Consider the following 21,474-nt stretch of genomic DNA (forward strand, 5'->3'; position numbering starts at 1 on the left):
CCTGAGGCCCTATTCCCAGCATTACTCGTGTTAGCATAGACTTGATGCACAACTGTTATATGACACGGATAATATTGGATATTTTTAAAGAACAATTGAAATGGATTTAAATACTTAAAAGTAAAAATTATTAAATTAAGTTTAAAAACCAGTTTTAACATATTAAATTATTGTTAATTAAGCACATGCACAGAGATAAATAATTATAAAGTTAAACGTAAGCTCAAATTCACGGTCAAGGTAGTGGTCCAATTCAAATGCATAGTACATATTGGCGTAGGTGACATTTTCTGTCAGGACCCTTCTTCAAACTGCATTAGATACTGTGTATATAGGACTACACTAGATATTGTATCCAGTTCTAAGTGTATCCAGCAGGGTGGAAGATTCCAACCTTCACGTGTTTCGACGAATGCAATCAACCCGGCATGCACAATCAAATAAGATCAAATAGAACAAGCTGTCCTACAACTTTAGGCTGTGCACGCCATACGCAAGAAGAAGAAGAAGAAGAAGTGTATCCAGCCCTTTGGCTCAGTAAGTTATGGAATGCAATTGAACAGAGGTGAGTATACTGGAGATGTCAGATGCACCCTCATCTGTCCTGTGTGTTCCTTTCTCCCAAGCTGCACTCTGCGTGGAAGTTCAGAATTCTGTGCCTGGTTGTGGTTCTCTGGAACTTTTGGCTAGCTGTCAGCATTATTCAGGCAATTATGTTTTGTGAATCTTTACAGTTTATTTGTGTGGGCAAGCTCTGTAAACGTTAGCAGGATTATAAAACAACTATTTAGATAGGCCACTAAGTGTGCAATAAACTCAAATTATTTGTTTACCATTACATTCAAATCATTGTTGAGGCTGAAAATCACATTCTTGGATTTTGCACTTAAAATCAGTGATATAAACAGAAGTTTCAAGTGATTAAATGAAAGCTAGCTTTGAGATTCTGCAGATCAATAGAATTTAAAGTTTGTTCCATAGTAGAGACATAATTACATATCACAGAAACAGGCCCTTCAGCCCGAGATGGTCTGGGCTGCTGGGATTACTGAAAATGTGTGTTAGATTGTCTGTGCTGACCATCTAATACATATTTTCAGTAATCCTATTTTTATTCTGTCTGTGTTCCCATCAATTCCTCCAGATTCTACCACTCACTGACACATAAAGGGTAGTTTTTACAATAGCTATTCAACTGATCAACCCAGCATGTCTTTGGCATGTGGGATGAAATCAGAACAGAAAAAAACAACACGGTCACAGGGAGACGTGCAAACAAAAGGCAACAGCAGGCATGAGAATGGAACCCAGCTAACTGGAGATGTGAAGCAGCAACTCTCTTAGCTGTGTCAGTGCATTTTTGCAAATCAGTGCACATTTTTTAATGTAATGAAGGACTGCATTACTCTCTGAGGGTGAGTTTTAGATTTCAAACACCAGCTGGTTACAAACATTATTCCACAAATTTCCATCTAAATCTTAAAGTGCCCTCTGGGAATATACATCTGTTAAGGGAAAAGCCTTCACACTATTGATCCTTTCTAGGCTCTCATAATTTTGTATACCTCGGTCAAGTGCCCTCAGTATTCTCCGCTCCAAAGAAAATAAATCCACACCCTCCTGTCTCTTCTCATTGACAAAACTCTCTATTCCTGTCAACATTCCATAATATGGTAATGAAAGTTTGACACATTTTTCCATCTGGGATACAACTGATGTTTGTTTTCTATCTGTAGTTGCGTTATATCCTCCTTGCTCTTATATTCTGTGTCTTGCCAATGAATGAATGAAAGTATCCCATATGCATTCATTATCTCCTTATCTAGCCATGCTAGGTGTCACTTGCAAGAATCCTTGGACTTGCCCACTGATGTCTGTCTGCTTCTTATGGTCCTGCTAATCTTTATATATATACTAGACGAAGTGGGAGCCGTTGGGTCCCGTCCCCTCAACGCGTGGTTGCAGGTGGGGGGGGGGGGGGCAGCCTACGGCGTCACACACACAATAACCACCCCCCACACACACACTAACGACACCCACACACGCAAGAAGAGAGAGGGGGAGGGGGGGTGAGGCAGAGGAGGGAGGGTGGAAGAGAGGCTGGGGGGGAGGAGGTTGGAAGAAAGGCCGGGGGGAGGTGGGATGGAAGAGAGACAATGTTTACATTTACCAAGCCAGTTTACGTACAAACCTGTACGTCTTTGGAGTGTGAGAGGAAACTGAAGATCTCGGAGAAAACCCACGCAGGTCACGGGGAGAATGTACAAACTCCGTACAGATTCTGCTTGGATTATTTTGTATCTTTAAATTAAGCTTCTGGTTGCTTTTTTTAAACTGAAGAAAATTAATTCCAATACTAAGTACCTTGTCCTCATTTAGCAGAAAATATTTACTTGACTCTACATATCAATTGGTTGCCTCCTCTACCACTTGTTCTTTCTACACTGTGCTGTCACATTCAATTCTGCCTTTGGTGTTAGCTGTTAAGATCTCTTCAGATGGTTTAGTTTACTTTACAGGTACAAAATGGAAACAGGCCCTTCGCCCTACCATGTCCACACTGACTAACGATCACCTGTTCATACTAGTTCTATGTTATCCCACTTTCTCGTTCACTCCCTATGCAGGAACAATTTACAATATTAACCAACAAACCGCATGTCTTTGGGTTGTGGGAGGAAACACCTGAAGTCTGGTCAGGATTGAACCCGGGTCTCATACGCTGTGAGGCAGCAGCTCTATCAGCTACACCACTGTGCTACCCAAGTTGCCTATCACCAGCTCTGGCCTGATTGTGACCTCCTGCTCAGTTTATGTGTGCTCGTGCTCTGTCCTGCTCTCGTAGTGTTCTTTCCTTTCCACTGCTGCCAATGTAACTTGAGATTATTCCAAAACACATCATTCATTTATAAATTGGAATGTATTGTTAAATAGTATTTTTGACCATTTAACTTTTTCAAGTGATGTAGAGTAACTGAAAGCACTTAGCATTTTGATATCTAATTGATGGCTGGAGTACTGGATAACCAAAGATTACGATCCAGCAATTTTACAAGACATGGTGTCTTCTGTTAACACAGGGCTGATATAAAATTTATAAATATAGGGAATCTACAATGCCATCCATAATCTTTGGGGAAAAAAACCTATCATTTATTTATTTGCCTCTGTACTCCACAATTTGAGATTTGTAATAGAAAAAAATCTTTTTTTTTCTGGGGGGGGGGGGGGGAATGAGAATCGTGGGGTGAGTGGGGGGCGTTGGGGTGACAGTACGGTAGACAAGTGTATGATAGGTGTACTGACTGTGTGGGTAGACACTTTGGTAGTGATTGCCCATGGGGAGAGAGGAAGGGGGAGAAGGGAGAGAGCGAGGGGGACAGGAGAGAGAATCAGAGGAACAGAAGAATCTGAAGCAAGCACCTCACTGTTATTGGTTCTTATTTATGGGATAAAAATCTTTTATCCAGGGTAACAAGAATAACAATGCGCAAAATTAAAATGGTTATTGTGACGAAATGGGGAAGAAGGATTTAAAAAGCTGTTGCTAACAATTATAATAACCGCGTGGAAATTTCTGCATGGATAGATGACGACAGAGCATGTCAATAGCGATCTTTTTGTTTATTTCTCCTATCTCAGGATAAAGATTAAAAAATAACCAAATAGTCCTGCATGTTGAGTGCATAACAAGAATGACTAAAGGTCAGAGCCGTCCCTTCCACACCTCATTATGCAAATACCAAAGATGGGTAAAAATACCAGATTTAAACCAATTCGGACAGGAAATCTTTTATCAATTAAACGTTCTCAAGTTGCTTTTGCTGTTTATTAACTGATAAAAAATTATCAATAGTAGCTTTTGCTTTCAATTCTTTTAATTGATAAGTTTTAATCATCCTGGCAGCACAAGAGACCCGGGTTCGATCCTGACCTCGGTGCAGAGTTTGAGCTTTGTCTTTCATTCAGAGGTTGTGGGCGGGCTGGGGTGACTGTAAGGCTCTGAAAACTTTGTTTCCCAGGGCTGCGGTGAATGTGAAAGAGGTGGTTTCTGGTCAGATCTGCCCAATCAGCAATGTTTTGAGCTGTTGCTTTTTATACAGTTTAAGTCGCGATGGTGGGACGGCTGCTCTGACGGACATACTGGATGAGTAGAGAGACACACACTGCTATCCCTCTGGTCTACGGACCTTGCTGTCGGGGGGGAAAATAACGTTAATGTTCAATTTACCTAATATTTTTGTTAGAAGTTTACCAACGTTTTGATGAGAGATAAATTAAGGGAATAAAACAATCTTACTAGACACAAAAAGCTGGAGTAACGCAGCCAAGCCGGCAGCATCTCTGGAGAGAAGGGTTGAAACGTTTTTTTCAGTATGAAGAAGGGACTCGACCAGAAACGTCGCCCATTCCTTCTCTCCAGAAATGCTGCATGTCCCGCTGAGTTACTCCAGCATTTTGGGTCTATCTTCGCAGCATCTGCAGTTCCTCCCAACAACAAAAAAACAGCCTATGATTGATGCCAGACCTTGAACAAATGCAGTTCAAATGGACTTTTGAATGCAATTTTGGAAGGATTGTTTTTTGAAACAAACTGCTCTAAAAGTTTGAAGGAAGGAATTGCAGATACTAGTTTAAACCAAAGATAGACACAAAATGATGGACTAACTCAGCTGGTCAGGCAGCATCTCTGGAGAAAAGAAATAGGTGATGTTTCAGGTCGAGATCATTCTTCAGGCTAGGTCTTTTTATAGTGGAAAAAAAACTGTATGACATCACTTTTACCATGTGATGATTTTTCCACACGTCGGTAGACGTTGTTGGCTCAAGAGTAACTTGGGAGAGGAACTTGGTAACTCGGGAGACGAACTTGGAACATCGCAGAAATTAGAAGTAAACGGCAAACTTAGACATACCCGGTTAAACTCTTAAACATAAACTTGGAATCTCGTACACAACCACGAGTCTGATCTTTTTCTTTCACTTGGGGTCACTCGTGAGTGGATTCGCACCGTGAGACAGGGCCATTAGTTGTTGGATAAAGCAGTGTGGTCAGTTTAAAGCAAAAACTTTTGTACTGATGTATTAATTAGAAAATTGGCGGCCTTTAAAATTTCAGTATGCAGTTACGGTATGTTATTAAGTATTCTGAAAGGCATCCTGCAAACAATCATGAATGGATCCAAGCAATTGATTTTAAGATAGCAGCACATTGGTGTTGCTGGATGAGGCCCCACTTCCCTCACAAAATGCATTCCTAATTGTTTTTTAAAAATGACGCAGAATGGAGCCATTTGGCCCTTCATCAGTGCCAGCCAGAAAAGAGCTACTCAATCTAATCCCTCCTTTCTGAACTGAAACCATCGCCCTGCAATTCAAATACACACGCAAACATTTGTGAAATATGGTAAGGTTTTCTGTGTCTAACATGCTTTTATACAATGAATTCCTAATCCTTAACATCCTCTTGGTGACCAATAAATCCACTGGTTTTGGACCTTTAGCTAAGGGAAGTGAGTCCTTCATATTTACTTTATCTACACTCCACATAATTATATATGCCTCATTTAGGTCTCCTGTCTGGCATCTCTATTCCAAAGACAACAATCCAAGTCCATGCAATCATTGTCAGATCTACAATTTTCTAGTTGTGGTAACATTCTCATAAATCTTCTCTGCACTCCTCAGTGCAATCACATCTGTGCTGTATTTTGGTGAAGCAGAATCATCAAAATATTCAAACTATGGCCAAACAAAAAATGTATGTATTTCTTGCATAACATAACTAAAGAACAGAAATGTTGGAAGTCTTCAGCCAATCAACTTGCATCTGTGGTCAGCATCTCTTTCTCAGAACTAGATGGAGGGTTTTAGTTTTCAAAGCTTTCCCCAGTTTTCAGTTCTGGAGATAGGAATGAGGTCTATAGTCAAGGTAGCTGTGGGAGTTTGTGGTCTTGTAACAGATGTTTGTGACAAGTCCCTCTCCTGAGATGGAGATATAGAGATTTAGAAAGGGAAGGGAGTGTTGGTGGTGGACAGTGTAAATCTGAAAGCAGAGTGAAAATTGGCAGCAAAAGTGATTTAAATTGTTGACTTCTGTTTGGGTGCAAGATGTGGCATCTAATGCAGTTTGGCAATCACTTATGGAACATCTGTGCTCAGTCCACTACTTGTTGGATGTCACTTTAATTCTCAGTCGTGCTCCTTTCCTGACCTGCTATGTCCACCTCTAATTCCACTGTGAGGCCCAACATAAACTTGAGGAGCAACATGGTTTGTTTTGTCCAGGCATTTTGTAACCTTCTGGAATGATCATTCAATTTTCCAGTGGAGTATCTATCAAGCGATTGCAGAGATTGCAGAAATCTGGAGCCACATGCAATCTGCTGGAGAAACTTGAAACACATCTGTGGGTGGAAAATAATTGTCAATATTTCAGATCGAACCCCTATCCAGATACAGGGTTTGACATGAAACATTAACCATCCTTTTCACTCACGGGGCTCCGAGATACACTGAGTTTCTCCAGCAGTTTGATTGTGGATATTGAATTTTCCATCCTCAGGTATATTGCTCTATCATTCTTTCCCATTATCATATTTATGTTCCTTTCTCATACCATAAATCTCAGCCAATGATCAGTACTTATGTGCCTAATCACCTGATCTGTCTTAATTTTTTTAAATATTGTGCAGAACACAAAGTGCTGGACTAATTCAACAGGTCAGGCAGCATCTCTGGAGGACATGGATTGGTGACGATTTGGGTCTGCTGAACCTGTGTCTTCAATTTTTAATCAAAAATAGACACAAAAAGCTGGAGTAACTCAGCGGGACAGGCAGCATCCCTGTAGAGAAGGAATGGGTAAAGTATCGGATCTCCAGAGATGCTGCCTGTCCTGCTGAGTTACTCCAACTTTTTGTGTCTATCTTCGGTTTAACCCAGCATCTGCAGTTCCTTCCTACACATTACAGGTTGGACTGCACAATAATAGTAAGATTAAACGAGAACTTACCAGTTTGAAGTTTGATCTTGATTTTATGAGGAGGTACGATGAGCGATTACGTGAAGAAGGGCCGTCCGTCTGCGTGCGCGTCAATCTTCAAAGCAGCGGTGTTAAATCACAGATAAAAAAGAAGACCTGAGAATAGTAAGATTGTGAAAAACTTGAACTTCCATATGACCTTGATAATATGAGGGTGGGAGCGGTGGGCACATAATCGCTCATCGTAACTCCTCATAAAATCAAGATCAAACTTCAAACTGGTAAGTTCTCGTTTAATCTTACTATTTTACTTCGGAGTCACGTGAGTGACTACGTGAAGATTTCAAAGCTCTGTGATTTTACGCCGGTTACGAATGCAGGCGTCACACACTGAATGGATTGACCATGGATGCGTGTAATCATTAAAGCATTCAGACATTACGTAGTTAAGTAAAGAAACTGATGCTTTAAATGAAAGAAAAGTTTTTTAAAAAGTCACCCCTCCCAACCTTGGGGGAGAAACTAAGGGACAGAACTTAAAATGGTACGTGCAAACACCCCCAGTCCGGTTATAGGTTTGTTATAAAACCGGTGGACCGTTATTTCATTCGTCCATCCTGCAGCCACTAGGATGTCGTCAAGGGGCATGTCCATAGCTCTTGCTGCCGACGTAGATGCAGCCCTGGTGGAGTGAGATTTAACCATATAAATGTTTACTCCTGCTACCGCCATTACCTCTTTTGACCATCTGGAGATGGTTTGAGTTGACACCTTTTGGTGTGGTTTTTTTATGGCTGATGAGGACCGATTGTTCTGTGCCTCTGAGATTCTCCGTAACTCTCAGATAGTGGTGTTAGTATGTTACCACCCACACAACCGTTGGTCCTCTGGATATGCCAAGAACTGGATCTCCATCCCTGGCATTCCTGGCCTGCTCTGTTTATCAGGTTCCTGATTAGGAATGTTATGTTGTTCATATTGGTGGTCATGTGGTCCAACCGTAGCTTTTGCAGTGTCTGGACTCTTTGTCAGCATACCACCTTCAGGGTTAGTTATAGGCGGTCCCCACTGTCAAAGTAGGGCTTGTACCACGCTCACATCCCATGTGTCAGTGTACCTTGGCCTTGGAGGTCTTAAATTGTAAATTCCCTTCATGAATTTTGTTGTAAAGGGGTGCGTTCCTATCGAACTGTGCCCTGCTTCCGGCATCAGATTGGAGGAGAGTGCGCCTCTGGCACTATAGATGCACTATAACTTAGTTTATAGTTATAGTACAGTTGATAGGAACTCCAAGACATCCGTTATCCGAACTGTGTTGTATTTGTTCGGACAGTCCTATGCCTTGAAATGGCCTCCTCAGAATCTGCAGACCAACAAGTTATACGTTCATGTAGTGGATGATTGCTCCCTGTAACTGGGTTCACTAGGAGGTCCCTGCTCTTGGGTACAGCCATTACTGGCTGGACTATAATTCCCAAAAAATTTTGGGGACCAGGCTTGAGTAGGCCAATCTGGCACTACCAATATGCCTGTGGCTTAGTCTTGTTTGATTTTGGTCAAGCATCGGTTTGTGAGACAAATTGGCGGAAAGCATACATAAACATTCCTCCCCAATTGAGGGAGAAAGCATCCACTGCCTTGCTCCTGGATCCAGCTCGCAGGACACATATCTGGGTAACTAATGGTTAGTCTAGATGCAAACGGATCAACATCTGGTATGCCAAATCGTGTAGTTATTTTGTTAAATACTGTCTGATTCAACATCCATTCTGTGTTATTAAACATTCATGATCCAGCATCTGTCACCGTGTTATATCTACCTCGTAGATTTCCCAAATATTCCTCTCGATACACCAGTGCCAAATGAGGTTCGACAATCTGTCGTAAGATACAGATTTTACACCACCCTTGTTAATGGATATATGCCACCGCAGTGGTGTTATCAATCTGAATTTGAACAAGCACCAGTTGCATATCGCTACAGAGAACCTTGAGTCCATATTGTGCCCCCAACAATTCTGGGTAATTGATTCCATGTGTTGGGGAATTACAGACTCCTGCTCATTCCATCTGCCCCCACAGCTTTAGACTGTGTTGGTGTCTCCCCATCCTTAGCCGCTTGCATAGGTCTGAAGAACCCTCGATGGCTTTCGAGCAAAATTTCCCTGAGCTGTCTCCCATTCGTTATCCACCATAGTTATTCAACAATGGCCTCTGCTGGCAATCCATAGTTTGCCAATTCGGCCTGCATATAATTTGAGTGTTCATTCCTTTGCTTGCTGTAAGTTCTGGTAATGCAAAGGCCCGTACTGCTGGGAATGCAGCTACTATTTGCCAATTACACTCGCTGTTTGCCTGATAGATGGCTAGAATTTGACTATCAGGTCATTGCAGGCTTAATTAATATTGTCGTTTGCCCCTAGGCAAAGTCACCAACATATTTACTGTTTTTGATAGTAAATTCTAGGTAATCAATTACCCTTGTAGGTGTCAATTTTGATTTAACTGGATGGATGAGGTAACCAATTCTTTCAAACAGGGTTTTGGTTTGCTTGACTCATGCTTCTGCCAATTCTTGGTGACTCCAAAATGAAAATGTCCTCCAAATATGCCATTACTATGTGGTTTTGAGACCTTTGTAGGCCCAGAATTGGTTTCCGTAGTTTTGTCAATAGTCTAGGAGCTGATGTCAACCCATTTGGCAGATCCATACCATTCAGTTAAACTTCAAATATCTCCTGTTCTTAGTGAATAGACACCGAATAGTATGCATCTTTGAGGTCGATGCATGCCATGTGACCATTCTATAGGAAGCTCCTATAAAACAGTAGTTAAACCGTAACAAAATTACTGTTTCTAAAAGTCTATACTGCACAAATGAGTTACACCTGGATGAAGTGACATCCTCCATCTGTCACATCTCCTGAATGGCAATCCTGCCCAAAAATACTGGGCCTGCCTCGAAGACAATTCCAGTCCGAGTTCCAAGTCTGCTTGGAACCTGTGTATGTTGTGCAGTAAAATTATCACGTTATTATCTGTTTTTAAAAACCCCGTTCTGAAATTTCTTGTTATTGTCATTTTGAACAAGAACACAAGAGTAAATTACCAACATGTAACTGCTCCACAATCCCTTGTTTCAGTAAACCCAGACCCACCTACCTCCATGGCTACCGGTGGTCTTGTGGTAAGCCCAAAGGCCCCTGATGTGGATCCTTTCCTCTCCTTGATTGGGAGTAGGACTGGTAAGGAGTGTGGATTCCATGTTTCTCCCGACCTCTGCTTGGGTCTGGTCTGAAACCTCATCACACTGAGCCTGCCTTGTAGGACAATTCTGGCCATTATTTTGAGTCTGCCTTGAAAGACGACTCTGATCATACTTCCGTGCCCAGCTTTCAAGCTACCACCGGATTCAGTGAACCGCTCCACTGAGAGTGAGGTTCGTAGGCAGCCCTGAAAACAGGTGCTGCCACAGGCCCCTGAGGATACCTGTGCTGACATGGCCCTTCCAGTGGACCTAAATGAGATTCTAGCTTTGGTCAGACTGAAAAGGACCATGAATGCTCCTCTCCTTAGGGCAGGCGACATTAGTGCAGCCCTGAAAACAGGTGCTGCTGCCTGCGGGTTCTCCATAATACCCGGGCTGTCAAGAGCAAGATTCCATCCAGGGAAGCACCCAGTGGAACCTGGATGATTGCAGAAGCACTTATTTTCTGTTTGTATGGAAGCTTATTATTCCTTTTATGTAAAGCATTTTGGTGTTGACTTAAACAGTGCAATAAAAGTAAAACTTACTTACTTACTTCCTTTCTTCTGCTTGTCCCTGGGAAGGTTTCCCCCCCTCTCTTTGTACTCTGATTCAGAGTGGTTTCTTCCACATGTAGTTCCCCCTTCAATGGGGAAGGCATTGGGCTGCCCCACGTACGAGGCTCCCGGCACCGGCACTGCTGTAGGCCGTGCTGATACTGCTCCTTCCTTTGGAGCAGATTATTGTTGGAGCAACTTCTCCATAAGTTGCTCCATGTGGGAGAAGTCGTCCTCAGACGCTCTCCGTTGAGGGAGGGTATCCCTCTTTCCCGGACTCATCTGAGTCAACGGGTTAGTTTAGACTTGCGGGTGGCATTACGTCCCGCAGGACAACCATGGAGCTCCTGCTCCCGCGCAAAGTCTCCTGCCGATTCTGCTGTCGGCGCTAATGTCGGGAACAAGACCGTCGCCCGCTATTTGGAAGGCTGCGGTCTTCGGCAGCCGACATCCCCGCGGGCCGTCTCCTCGACATCTGGGCTCTGAAAAAAAACTTCAAGCCCAAAAGAACGCAGGTAAGTGATTTCAACTTTCCTTACCTGCTCATCCCGGCGGCCTGGGAGGCTCAATGCCTGCCAGTCCGTCGTGCGTGTTGCGTTCAGACGTAATGGACGCGCACGCAGACGGACGGCCCTTCTTCACGTAGTCACTCACGTGACTCCGAAGTAAAATCTGGTTTTCTTGACGATTGGTGTTGACTCCATTCGACACAACCTAATTTTGGACTGGAATTCAAATACACCATAAAGGCCTCGCTGCAAATGCATTCTTTACTTTGTCAACCCAGTATGTGGGATCTTATATTTCTAACTTGTATTGCAGACTAACTTGGAAGCAGACTCCTTGCTGGCTATAATCAAAGTACGGGCCATGAAATAAACATGTTACTGGAGCACATGCTGTCTTTAAATTCTCTGATGATACCATTGTTATTGAACGTATTACGAGTGATGTGTCAGAGTGTAGAAGGGTGATTGAAAAACTGATTGAATGGTTCTAGATCTCCGATCTTGCTTGCATCGTCAGCAAGAACAAGGAGCTGATTGTTGACTTTAGAAGGGAAAGCCAAGGATCCATTAAACTGTCTTAATCGATGGGTTTGCTGTGGTGAGAGTCTATCACGGGTACCATCAGAAGGATCTACAGTAGGTGCTGCCTCAAAAATGTAGCTCGTGTCATCAAAGACCAACTCCACCCTTGCCATGCTCACATTTCACTCCAGCCTTCAGGAAGGAGGTAAAGGCGACTGAAAACTGACCACCAGGTGCAAGAACAGCTTCTGCAAAAAGACCATCTGGTTCTTGAACACTACACTGCATTAACCTTCTGTTTAGGTTTATTATTGTCGCACATACCAAGGTACAGTGAAAAGCATGTATGAAAGAACTGCAGATGCTGGTCTAAATCGAAGATTGACACAAAATGCTGGAATAACAACGGGACAGGCATTGGAGAGAAGGAATGGGTGACGTTTCAGGTCGAGTCTGAAGAATGGTCTCGACCTGAATACACCTGACCACAATACCTCAACACTGATCAAGAAGGCTCACCAGCGTCTCTTCTTCCTGAGGAGACTAAAGAAGGTCCATCTGTCTCCTCAGATTCTGGTGAACTTCTACCATCGAGAGCATCCTTACCAACTGTATCACAGTATGGTATGGCAACTGCTCTGTCTCCGACCGGAAAGCACTGCAGAGGGTGGTGAAAATTGCCCAACGCATCACCGGTTCCTCACTCCCCTCCATTGAGTCTGTCCAAAGCAAGCGATGTCTGCGGAGGGCGCGCAGCATCGTCAAGGACTGCTCTTACCCCAGCCACAGTCTGGTTACCCTCCTACCATCCGGGAGGCGCTACAGGTCTCTCCGTTGACGTACCAGCAGGTCCAGGAACAGCTTCTTCCCTGCGGCTGTTACATTACTTAACTCTGTACCTGTTACATTACTTAACTCTGTACCCCCCCCCCCCCGGACACTCCTTCCCCCAGAAAAATTGCACTATTGCGACTGTATGTACGTATATATATTTATTGCTCATATTCTATGTTCGCTCTTCTGGGGAGATGCTAACTGCATTTTGTTGTCTCTGTACTGTACACTGCACAATGACAATAAAGTTTGAATCTGAATCTGAAATCTGAAATCTGAAACCCATTCCTTCTCTCAAGAGATGCTGCCTGTCCCGCTGAGTTACTCCAGCATTTTGTGTCTGCAGTGAAAACCTTGGTTTTGCATGATATCCAACCAGATCAGATGTACCATACAATCAGTTCAAATTCAAGTATAATAGATAGAAAGGAGAAGATACAGAATGCAAAATGTAGTTCTCAGCTACTATGGTACATTGTAGCACAATCAGTTCCTTAGACGAAGTCCAATGTCCTCAATGGGGTCGAAGTGAATTAAACAGTACCTTAGCTTATGGAAGGACCATTCAGAAGCCTGATAACAGAGGGGAAGAAGCCATTCCTGAGTCTGATGGTGCACAATTTCATGCTTCATTACCCTCGGCCAGACAGGAACAGGGAGTGGAAGGAATGAACGGGGTGACGTCTTTGATTATGTTGGCTGCTTTATGAGGCAGTATGAAATGTAGCTGGAGTCAATGGTGAGCAGTTTGGTCTGTGACATGGACTAGGCTATATCTAACTGCAATTTCTTGGGGTTTTGGGTAGAGCTGTACCAAAACTAACATGTGATGCAGTCTGAAAGTAGACATTCTATAGAGTTTCTGGAGACATGGTGACTTTCCTCAAGTGTCCTCAGGAAGGAAAGGCATTGGTATGCCTTCTTTGCTGCTGCATCAATGTGTTGTCCATGACAGATCATTGGTAATATTAACGCCTCAGCTATGATCTGTATTTTGTTGCACAAAAGACTTTGGATTGTTTTGCACTAATATTGGGATTATTATTTTATTGATTTTTTGTTTTTTATACATCATCTATATGTATTGTGTATGCAGGCCTGTTAATCTGCTGTGAGTAAGTATTTCATTATTCTGTTGTCAGTACAAATAACAATTGACAACACTTGAATCTCTTTACTAAATTTATATGCTATAGTTCAGCATGTCCACATTTGTTTGGATGTGTGAGAGAGTAAAATCCTTGTGAATATTTTATATGCTGCTCTATATGGGACATGCTTTTAAGTACAAACAGGCTAATCTTGACTCGGTTACAAAGGAATTGTATACAAACAGTCTGATCTTGGCTGAATTGCAAGAACAATAAGACAGTAAAAAAAATCTGACTTGGCCTAACAATAATTTTTTTCATACTTGCTCTGCCTTCACACAGTTTAACCCCTGAAATTCTATCTTATTAATTCACTATTTCAAATGTGGGATTCAATGGTGTGTATCTAACCAGTTTGGTTAGTAATATGCAGGTTAATGTCTTGGGGTAACTCACAAATGCTAACCCTGATTATAAAAGCGTGTGTAATTTACAGATGATTAGACATTGATTTAATTTTGAGTACAATTGTTAATTCAAACTTGTTCATTGAGGTGAAATGTGGGTCAAACATCTTGAGATACCATAGACTGCAAATGCTGAAATCTTAAGCAAAAACAAAGTGCTGAGGGAACTCAGCATGCCAGTTAGCATATGTGGAGGGAAATGGACAGTTGTGACCCCATCAACTATGATATAGGAGATATATCATTAGTAAGGGAAAGGTAGACATGTTAAAGGCACCGGATTCAAAAGTCTCATTATCAGAGCAGTAAAGGGGATGTGTGGTAAAGATAGCTGTGGAAGTGTATGGGCTTAGAACAGATCTGGGTGGCAGGCCCATACTCTGATGAAGATAGAAATGACAAGAAAGAGAAGCGAACAGTCAAATATGGACCCATTGAAAGTAACACCAGCAAAGATAATACGTTTTGAGTTCTGTAAGAGTACAGGAAGCAACACTAATTAGTCATCAATGATTTAGGTTTATATTGTAATAGCATTATAGCGCAACAGTAACATAGACAAACATCAATGTCTGCTATGGGGTTGTGGTAAAGCGAACAGTACTCGAGCTTATGGACCCTCTCCCTCAACATTTTTAATGATACCCCACAAGTAATTACAGAGAGTTATAGATGTAGCCAGGTCCAACATACAGACCAGACTCCCCACCACTGTCTCCATCTACACTCCATGCTGCCTCGGAAAAGCAGCCAACATAATCCAGCCTATGGAAGTACCATTCAGAAGCCTGATAATAGAAGGGAAGCTGTTCCTGAATCTGGTGGTGCACATATTCAGGTTTTTGTATCCACTGCCTGACAGCAGCAGAAAAAGGAGGAATGAATGGGACATGACGTTGATTATGTTGGCTGCTTTTCCGAGGCAGCATGGACTGTAGATGGAGACAGTGGTCCTGTGTCTGGTCTGTATGTTGGACCTGGCTACATCTGTAATTCTCTGTAATTACTTGTGGGGTATCATTAAAAATGTTGAGGGAGAGGGTCGAAGTAGGACTGAAAGAAGGACTGCTCCACAAATCCAGTAAAGATCCTTTCTACACAGGACAGTAGTTAGGAGATATAGGAATACATTGGAGATAGTACACTTGCACTTTTATCTCACCCTTCCATTGTCCAGACTGTCCTTTCAGGTGAAGCAGCAATCTTTCAATTTAGTGCGTTGCATTTGATGATTATTTTGTGATCTTTTCTATTTTGACAATCGTCTGACTGAATGGGTGATGCTTTTGAAGCATACCTCTGCTCAATCTGTAAGATTGACATTGAGCTTCTGTCACCTATCACTATAATTCTTTCCCCAAATCTTACTTTGAAACCACACCTTTTTTTGCTGCTGCAATAACTTCATTGTACCATTGCTGGCACACATGCCAATTAAAATCTCTTGACACCCCCTTTCCTCAGTCTCAGAATATGTTTAAAAAATATAAATATTGTACCATTTCATTGCCTTAAAATGTTATAGACATGTGTGTTATATAAAATGTGTACGTTTCTGGATAAATCTAACTTTAAACTATTTTATCTTCTACAGGGGAGGACTAGCAGAAAGGTTAAACCGACTACTGTGCAGGGAGAGGTCTTCCATCAATTTTTGGAGACATCAGTCTTTAACTGATTCCAGAATTCATATAGGTAGGTCCCTTTGTTGAAGAGTGTTTTATCTGAATTTACGTTTTACATTTATTTCAACAGTGTACCTGCAAATGCTTTCTGTATTTAGTATTACTCATGAAAAGTCTGCCTGCTTGAGTGAATTACAAGCATATTCTTTAAGTGTAGTTTTATGTAATTTTGTATGCCATCTCGGGGTAGGTACAGGAGTTTTGGTTCTGAATCAAGCTAATCAGAGCATTTCAGAGCAAGAACCTAAAATAAATTGGCATGCCAGGGTATTGCAGAACAAGATGAACTTTACTGTAACTTGTGCTTTATGCCTATTGCAATACTAAAGGTGGATGCTGAAAATGTTGCGTCATTATTTGTAGCGGAAAACTGTTTTTATTGTCTCCTTATAACGTGTGCTGTTTTGTGGGGTTTTCAGTGAACAAATGATCATTAGATTTCATAACTTACTTGTTTTAAGAAATCTCTGGCATATCTGGTAATTCATTACCACAATGACTATACTCTTTGGAATAAGGCTATGGCAAAATCAGGTTGAATGAATCAAGTTTGAGGAAGAGCAGAAGTAGGGTGGATGTGGAGAGGATGTTTTCTATTGTGGGAATATCTAGAGCAAGGAGTCGCTGTTAAATATAAGGGTTGCCTATTTAAGAAGGGGCTTGACCATGAGCATGACCATAAAAATGACCATGAGCATCAGAAACACAGGACTATACTGGTGGAGGACTATTAGTGAATGAATATAAATGGACATTACAACAGTCCTGTTTAGGCCCAATTGATAAAAAAAACTCGGAGAATGGGATCACAAGAAACTGCTGATGCTGGTACCCTTGGGCAAAATACAAAGTGTTGAAGGAACACAACGGGCCCGGTAGCAAATGTGGAGGGAATAGACAGATGATGTTTGGGTCGTGTATCATCTAATGATCTCATCTCTTCTAATGTTCTAATCAATCATGTAGCTTGATTCAAAAAATGACTAATAATTGCTATGATATTCAGTCCTTCTGCCCAAAAGGTCAATGCTTAATCATGGTATTTGGGACAGTAAAAATCCCTAAAGCAATTTATATTTGCTGATAATTTGAACTTTTTCATGAAAGTGAGAAGAAAATTCTGTATGTACAGATGATGAAGTGTCTCAATCAGAACCATCGTCTGCCCATTCCCTCCCCAGATGCCGCCTGACCTGCTGAGTTCTTTCAGCACTTTTTTATTTGGAGAATTGGGTGGTATACTTGCATAATTCTGATTGGAAATGCCATAATTTGGATAATTGTGGAAACCTGAGAAACTGCAATTGATTTTAAGTAGTAAACTTGAAAAGATAGTAAAACGGAAGATTTGAACAGAATTGGACAGCATAAAGAGTGGAGCGATGGTATCATTTTAAAGTGTTGATAAAACACACTTAATGAATTTAAATGAGTTCTTTGAACAAGATCTTTTCTTTCTGAATGCAGTTACTGGTTGGAATGCCGATAAGGAGACACACAAAGCTGTAAAATTGACTTGTTTTCTCATGGAGTCATAGAGTTATACAATGTGGAAACAGGGTCTTCGGCCCAACTTGCCCACACCGGCCAACATGTCCCAGCTACACTAGTCCCACCTGCCTGCGTTTGGTCCTTATCCCTCCAAACTTGTCCTATCCATGTACCTGTCTAACTGTTTCTTAAACGTTAGGATAGTCCAAGCCTCAACTACTTCCTCTGGCAGCTTGTTCCATACACCCACCACCCTTTGTGTGAAAGAGTTACTCTCAGATTCCTATTAAATCTTTTCCCCTTCACCTTGAACCCATGTCCTCTGGTCCTCAATTCACCTACACTGGGCTAGAGATTCTGTGCATCTACCCGATCTATTCCTCTTATGATTTTATACACTATAAGATCATCCCTCATCCTCCTGTCCTCCAAGGAATAGAGACCCAGCCTATTCAACCTCTCCCTATAACTCAAACCCTCTAGTCCTGGCAAAATCCTCATAAATCTTCTCTGAACCCTTTCAAGCTGACAATATTTTTCTATCACACGGCGCCCAGAACTGAACCCAATACTCTAAATGCGGTCTCACCCACCTCTTATACAACTGTAACATGACCTCCCAACTTCTATACTCAATACTCTGACTGATGAAGGCCAATGTGCCAGCAGCCTTTTTGACCACCTTATCTACCTGCGACTTGACCTTCAAGGAACCATGCACCTGCACTCCTAGATCCCTCTGCTCTACAACACTCCCCATAGGCCTACCATTCACTGTGTAGGTCCTGCATTGTTGGACGTCCCAAAATGCAAAACCTCACATTTCACTTTATCAAATTCCATCAATCATTCCTCAGCCCACCTGGCCAATCGATCCAGATCCTACTGCAATCTTTCACAACCATCTTCACTATGCAAAACCACCCACTTTTGTACCATCAGCAAACTTGCTAATCCTGCCTTGTATTTTCTCATCCAAATCATTAATGTAGATGACAAACTGTAATGGGCCCAGCACCGAACCCTGAGGCACACCACTAGTCACAGGCCTCCAGTCCGACAAACAACCTTCCAACATCACCCTCTGCTTCCTTCCAACTACTCTAGTAACTTTCCAACTACAGATGTTAAGCTCACCGGCCTATAGTTCCCAGCATTTTCCCTGAAGCCCTTCTTGAATAGAGGCACAACATTTGCTACCTTCCAGTCTTCCGGCACCTCTCCTCTATTTAAGGACGACTCATAAATTTCAACCAGGACTCTCAACATTGTTGTGGAGAAATGCTGAATGTAATCAGTTACTTCTCCCTGACAATTATTGGAAAATTGGGGAAAGCATAGTGAGTACCCAAAGTTACTCTTCAGAACAGATTGAACTGTACCAGAATGTGATAAAGTGGAATGCTGCAAACTCCATCATAATCCATTCGAACATTTTGCTGACCTTTGGGAAGACTGGCCACCTCAGATCAATGTGCTCTAAGTAAATATGTTCTTACAGATTATAGATGTTACTTTGTTTGTGAAAAGGCAATGAATGTAGTTTTAAAAATGCAAAATGTAACTTGATTCATAAATTGATGTTAATAATTGCAGTGATAATCAGTCCTTCTACCCAATCTGTCAATGCTTATTCGTGGTATTTGGGGCAGTAAAAATCGCCAAAGCAATTTATATTTGTTGAAAATTTGTTGAACTGTATGAAAGTGAGAAGAAAATTATGAATGTGCAATTGTCAGAACTTAAAAAAAAACCATGGTTTATCTTTTACACGTCTTCCTATCAAATGATTTATTTGTGGGGGGTTTTTCACTTCTGTCATAATAATGTATTTTAGTATACCCATGCACTGCAGGGGGAAAAACAGTTTTCATTTAACATGTTGAACAGAGGAGTGCAAAGTTCTTTCTGCTTATCTGCAAAATTCTAGTGAACTTACTGACTGATAGCTTGTAGCATTCCACATTAATGTGTCCCAGTATCGTGTGTATTTTTCCATTTTCAGAATGTACTACTTGCCAGCACATTCTTCTCCAGTCTTGACTTGCATGTTATCCATGTAACTTTACAAACCTTGTAACCATTGGGACTAAATATTCAAGATCCAAATATACTAATTTTAATTTTTACACCATTGCCTAAAAGGTACAGTTTATTAATATTAATAAACATTAACTCTCCTTTCCCATCGTCTCCAGCCACAACAGACAATATGTTAACTTTGTGTACAAGATGATGCAATTTATGTTCTTCAAGAACAGGAATTGTTAGCTGAATATTTTCCTTATCAAATGTTTGTTGGTAACCATCTGCACTGAACTGAATAAGTGACTTTTGAAGCAAGTTTCAAAATCAGAACGATGTAGATCATGGGAATCTGAAATAAAGATTCAGATCTTTAGAAAAAGCTGGAAATACTCAGCAGTTCAGATAACCAGATAGCAGAAGGAAGAGGGTAGATAGATAGAATAACAGGGATATCTATAATAAAGTGAGCCCAGATGATCCTTATGTTTACAGCACCATTTGTTCACAGTTAAGGAGAAGGGTGAAACTAGTAAAAGGATTTGTTAAACCTGTGAAATTTAGGTCAGGGATGTCGTTGACACTAAAATAATAATGCTGGAAATGCCCAGCAAGTCAGACAATGATTATGAAGATAGATAAGAGATAGATAATAGGTGCAGGTGTATGCCATTTGGCTCTTCGAGCCAGCAACGCCATTCAATGTGGTCATGGCTGATCATCCACAATCAGTACCCCATTTCTGCCTTCTCCCCATATCCATTGAATCCACTTTCTTTAAGAGCTCTATCTAACTCTCTCTTGAAAGCATCCAGAGAATTGGCCACCACTGCCTTCTGAGGCAGAGAATTCCACTGATTCACAACTCTCTGGGTGAAAACGTTTTTCCTCATCTCTGTTCTAAATGGCTAACCCATCCTTATAACTATAAAACTCTGATCTTGTATGTGGATGTGTGTGTTTGTGTGTGTATTTATATGTTTGTGTGTTGTCACATCTTCTCGAAAAAAAGACGAGCTAACGGTAAACCTTTTACATATTCGGGTAGAGTTTTACCCCCTGGTGTCCGAAATCGCCTTATCTGAAATTTGCCGTGCTTTATTTCTTGAGTTATTAATTAATATGTTCACAAATCTGATAAAACTTTGAAATCAAAAAGCCTGTTTTTCGCTGATAACGTCACAATGGATCTGCCTGCCTGCCGTCTGCTTGCGCTGCGTGTGATGTCACCCCCCCACCCCTCCCAACCCCCCCGTTATTCAAAAGTTCAAAAGACTGAAGACCAAAGATCATAGCTGAAGACTGCGCTGCAAGTGAAGAATGAGCAAGTCAGGCTCTGTACTAGTCTCTGGTCGGGTCCGTCTCTGGTCACCCCTCCTCCTCCTCTCCCCTGTCCTCTTCTCCCCCTCTCCTCTTCTCCCCTTCCTCCTCTCTCCCCCCCTCCTTCTTTCCCCCTCCTCCTCCTCTCCCCCTCCTCTACCCCATCTTCCTCTCGCCCCCATCTTCCTCTCTCCCCATCCTGCTCTCTCCCCCCTCCTGCTCTCCCCCCTCCTCCTGCTATCCCCCTACCTCCTCCTCTCCCCCAACTCCTCCTCTCCCCCAACTCCTCCTCTCCCCCCTCCTCCTCCTCTCCCCTTCCTCTTCCTCTCCCCCCTCCTGCTCTCCCCCCTCCTGCTCTCCCCCTCCTGCTCTCCCCCCTCCTCCTCTCCCCCCTCCTCCTCTCCCCCCTCCTGCTCTCCCCCCTCCTCCTGCTCTCCCCCCTCCTCCTGCTCTCCCCTCTCCTCCTCTCCCCCACCTCCTCCTCCCCCCCCCTCCTCCTCCTCCTCTCCCCCTCCTCCTCCTCTCCCCCTCCTCCCCCTCTCCCCCCTCCTCCTCTCCCCCTCCTCCTCCCCCCCCTCCTGCTCTCCCCCCTCCTCCTGCTCTCCCCTCTCCTCCTCTCCCCCCACCTCCTCCTCTCCCCCTCCTCCTCCTCTCCCCCCTCCTCCTCTCCCCCCTCCTGCTTTCCCCCCTCCTCCTGCTCTCCCCTCTCCTCCTCTCCCCCTCCTCCTCCTCTCCCCTTCC

General features: G+C 42.5%; 1 protein-coding gene across 4 annotated transcripts in view; it reads left to right on the forward strand.

Annotated features, from left to right (window-relative positions):
* The window catches only part of spidr (scaffold protein involved in DNA repair), a 261,397-nt gene that overhangs the window by 80,942 nt on the left and 158,981 nt on the right, over nucleotides 1-21,474 (forward strand). For all 4 annotated transcript variants that reach the window (XM_033019697.1, XM_033019695.1, XM_033019696.1 and 1 more), the window contains exon 7: nucleotides 15,807-15,907. In XM_033019697.1, the coding sequence (XP_032875588.1) occupies nucleotides 15,807-15,907 (101 nt within the window). The remainder of the gene's footprint in view (nucleotides 1-15,806; nucleotides 15,908-21,474) is intronic.

Source organism: Amblyraja radiata, chromosome 4, assembly GCF_010909765.2.
Source record: "Amblyraja radiata isolate CabotCenter1 chromosome 4, sAmbRad1.1.pri, whole genome shotgun sequence".
Taxonomy (NCBI): Eukaryota; Metazoa; Chordata; class Chondrichthyes; order Rajiformes; family Rajidae; genus Amblyraja; species Amblyraja radiata.